The 3,245-nt window shown below is 36.3% G+C and overlaps 1 protein-coding gene across 5 annotated transcripts in view; it reads right to left on the bottom strand.

Annotated features, from left to right (window-relative positions):
- Positions 1-308: 308 nt before the first annotated feature.
- The window catches only part of LOC131775202 (uncharacterized), a 5,198-nt gene continuing 2,261 nt past the window's right edge, over positions 309-3,245 (bottom strand). For 2 of the 5 annotated variants that reach the window (XM_066170380.1, XM_066170381.1), the window contains 2 exons: positions 2,612-3,245; positions 309-1,787 (listed from right to left, as the gene is read on the bottom strand). The exon at positions 2,612-3,245 is cut by the window's right edge. In XM_066170380.1, coding sequence (XP_066026477.1) covers positions 2,615-3,245 — 631 coding nt within the window. In that variant the 3' untranslated portion in view covers positions 309-1,787; positions 2,612-2,614. The remainder of the gene's footprint in view (positions 1,788-2,611) is intronic. The other 3 variants (XR_010718358.1, XR_010718359.1, XM_059091302.2) reach the window with 3 other exon arrangements.

Raw genomic sequence — 3,245 nt, 5'->3', positions numbered from 1 at the left:
TTTATAGACTGCGAGGTGCTGTGGAACATTTGCAAGGAAAACAAACGGCCCACTTTATTTATAGCTACGTTACTTCTGTGCTTGGTGATGGTTCTCAGCGGCTTTCTTCTCGATCGAGAAAAACATGCATTGATGGTCACAAATTCTGAAATTATTTACGATTTCATCATGAGGTTTGTTGTGGGAATTATTTTGCCTGTTACATTCAGTGACTTAATTGAACAGTCCAGCTTTGACGATGAAAAGGCTGTGGAAACCATGATTGTTTAAAGGAACTCCTTCGGCTAACTGAGAGGGAGTCGCGAACTGTTTGGGACTGGGGGGATCTAGTTTTATCTTTTTATTTTCAAATCATAACTCGGTTCTTAGTTTTATTTTTCCCGCACGCGATCAACGAAAACAATGATATTGTGATATTTTAAAGTATTCAAAAGTATAATAGAAGCACCAGTGGTCTGATACCATAAGTATTGAATGGCACGCAAATTAATACTCTAGTCAGCAACTTATCTTTGTCACGCAATCCAGTTCTGCTACTCCTCAAAGCTTTAAAGAATCTAACTTCATTAAGTAATTTGATATTATCAACTGAGTTGATAAAGTAAATTGGCCGCCGTGAAGATTTTCAAAGCTGACGCTTCGCGTGGTTCGCTCTGACAAAGGGCTAATGCTTGAAATGTCAGCTTTGAAACTTCAGTTATGGTGGCCAATAACAACAAATTACCTTGATAATCTCCCAACGACGCAGCATCACAGTTTCTTTAGAAACTTAACCCCTTTATTCATTCGCCTTCATTAAAGATCTGATGAATACAGAAAGATTAAAGAAAAAGTTTTGATAAAAATGAAGACAACACTAAATTTTTTCATGAAGCTTTTGAGACGCATTTTAAAGTATTTAGTGACATATCAATATATTTCTTCGCTTCTACGAAAAGAAAAGGTCATTGTAACAAGTGTTTATACATGTCACCAATACCACAAAACAAAGGACTTTGACGGCGCACATTGTATAAAAGAATGGTTTATTACATCGTTCCGACTCACTTTTTCGTATTAAGCGTTTTTGAAAAGTCCCACGTCATTCAAAAGAGTAGTCTTTATTTTATGCGTCTTTCACACTTCCGGATGCAAGCAAAAACAGTTCACAATTAAGCGAAAATATAGACAAATTTTAACCTTTAGTCTTAGAAACAATTAACGATAAAAAAACTTTTTCTGGGTATTACAATGGAAAGATATTAACCGTTAGCATTAAATTAACCGAAAATTAACTGATAGCCGCAAAAACCAAGACCCCTTTAAACACCAACTGGCTTGTTAGTCTTTGTTTTGCCTTCACTTGAAACAGTTCAGCAGAATTTTTACTTTCACGAAGGTTCCTGCCAAATGGAAGTTCAAGATTCTTGCGAAGGACAGATAAGTAAAACATGATTTGTAAATTTTATGTGAATAAAGATCTCCTACCTAACTTTGCTTTTTAATGGTTGTAATTGATGTCGCGTCTCAAATGGCTCACCACTTGGAAAGTGAATCTCAGAATTAAAATATATATTTTTCTTTTTGTATAGAAAAATGTGACTTCAGGAATCGTCTTGAGCGTTTGAACTAGTGATATCTGCGACATGGGACTGGAATGCCTTTCTGTTAATAATGTTCAGCATATTATCCTTCACTTCCTACCCGCTTCGGAAGATTTTTTCTCTTTCGACTGATCCTTGTGTGCTACTGCTACTCAGCTCACGTTTTTCCCGCGAAAAGGAAAAGGAAACGATTGTTACGGAAGCCTAAGAGAGTATTGAAATATATTATGACGAATTACGAATTTGCAACAGGCAATATTATAAAGAAAAAATCTATCAATATTCTTATCAAAGAAAGAGAAAGACTGAAACGACATTCACAGACTTATCACGTGGTTCCGCAGAGTGATATATTTTATAAGTCGTTTTAACGCGTGGTATCACTGAATATTTTTAAGAGTTGTACCGTATTACTTTTGACGAGCCCGTAAGGTGAGTCAAAATATAAACAACGAGTAAATATACTCAGCAATACTACACACATAAACGATTGATGAGCTAGTTATTTATTATCCAACTCTTGATTTTATGCGCATTTCTAACAAGGGGGAATTAATAGCAACTGTGCAATATCGTACGATATTTGTTCTCGACTCGCTCTTTTTTTATACACTACTTAGTACAGTTGGACAATAATAACCATATTAGTCACCGTGGATCTAACAACATTGGCAACAATATTTTCAAAGAAATTCTAAACTTAGCACTATTAGTATTACAAATCGACGATTTCCCTTTTTATAGTCTAATTACCCACATGTTAGCCCAAATGATATCTTCACTCAAATTTCTTCTTTCCAAAAACTATCGAATATAGTGCCTCTGACGTCAACCCTATCGACATTCTTTGAGGAAATAGAAGTAAAGAAGAATATCATGACATAGTGAGAGTCAATGAAATGTAAATAAGAGGCCGTGTGTTTCTTTACTTTCCAAAAAAAGAAAAACTCCTAAATAAAGATCGAGTGAATCTATCTGGCTATTAAGCGATGGTCTACTTCAGTTTCTGTAACTAATGGCGAAGTTACCTTTTAAATTGATGCAAGCACAATTGATATGGTGGCTTTGTCTTTCTTTCCGGCATAGTTTGAATCAATCAAATCATACAGGGTTACCGGTAAAACTGTTCCCACACAGAATTTTATAATCAGTAGATAAACAATTCCGTCGAACGACGTTTCTCTTTTCAAATCCCGATCCCACAAAGCTGTTTCGAAACGAGCGCGGGCCACTTCGCTGAAAATCAGCACCAAACATACCGTAAACAAAACGATGAAGAATAAGGACTTCTTGCTTTCTTTCCAGGCTTTCCACGACCATGACGAAAAACGCCACTTCGTCGAGGCGTCTGATTTTAATGAAGTGACTTCCTTGTTGTATTCAGCATCGTTTTTATCCAAGGCTACGGAAAGCAGGTAGAAGATAAGAAACATGGTTAAAATCAATTCAACTTCTACGACGGCTTGAGAAATAGACGTTTGCGAGAAGCAACCGTGCCATAAGAAAATTGCGGAACCGATGAATCCCAGAAGAAGCACTGCGTATACCAAAAGGTAAGAAAATGATCTCCGTTTTTCGTGTCCTACGGGATGTTCATAGTACACTGTTATGATTGCCGTCAGGTTACAAGTTTGGAAAAACATCATTGAAAGGGAAAGAACT

Source organism: Pocillopora verrucosa, chromosome 7 (genome assembly GCF_036669915.1).
Source record: "Pocillopora verrucosa isolate sample1 chromosome 7, ASM3666991v2, whole genome shotgun sequence".
Lineage (NCBI taxonomy): Eukaryota > Metazoa > Cnidaria > Anthozoa > Scleractinia > Pocilloporidae > Pocillopora > Pocillopora verrucosa.
Note: the sequence above shows the minus strand (reverse complement) of the source record. Positions and strands in the feature narration are given on the sequence as shown.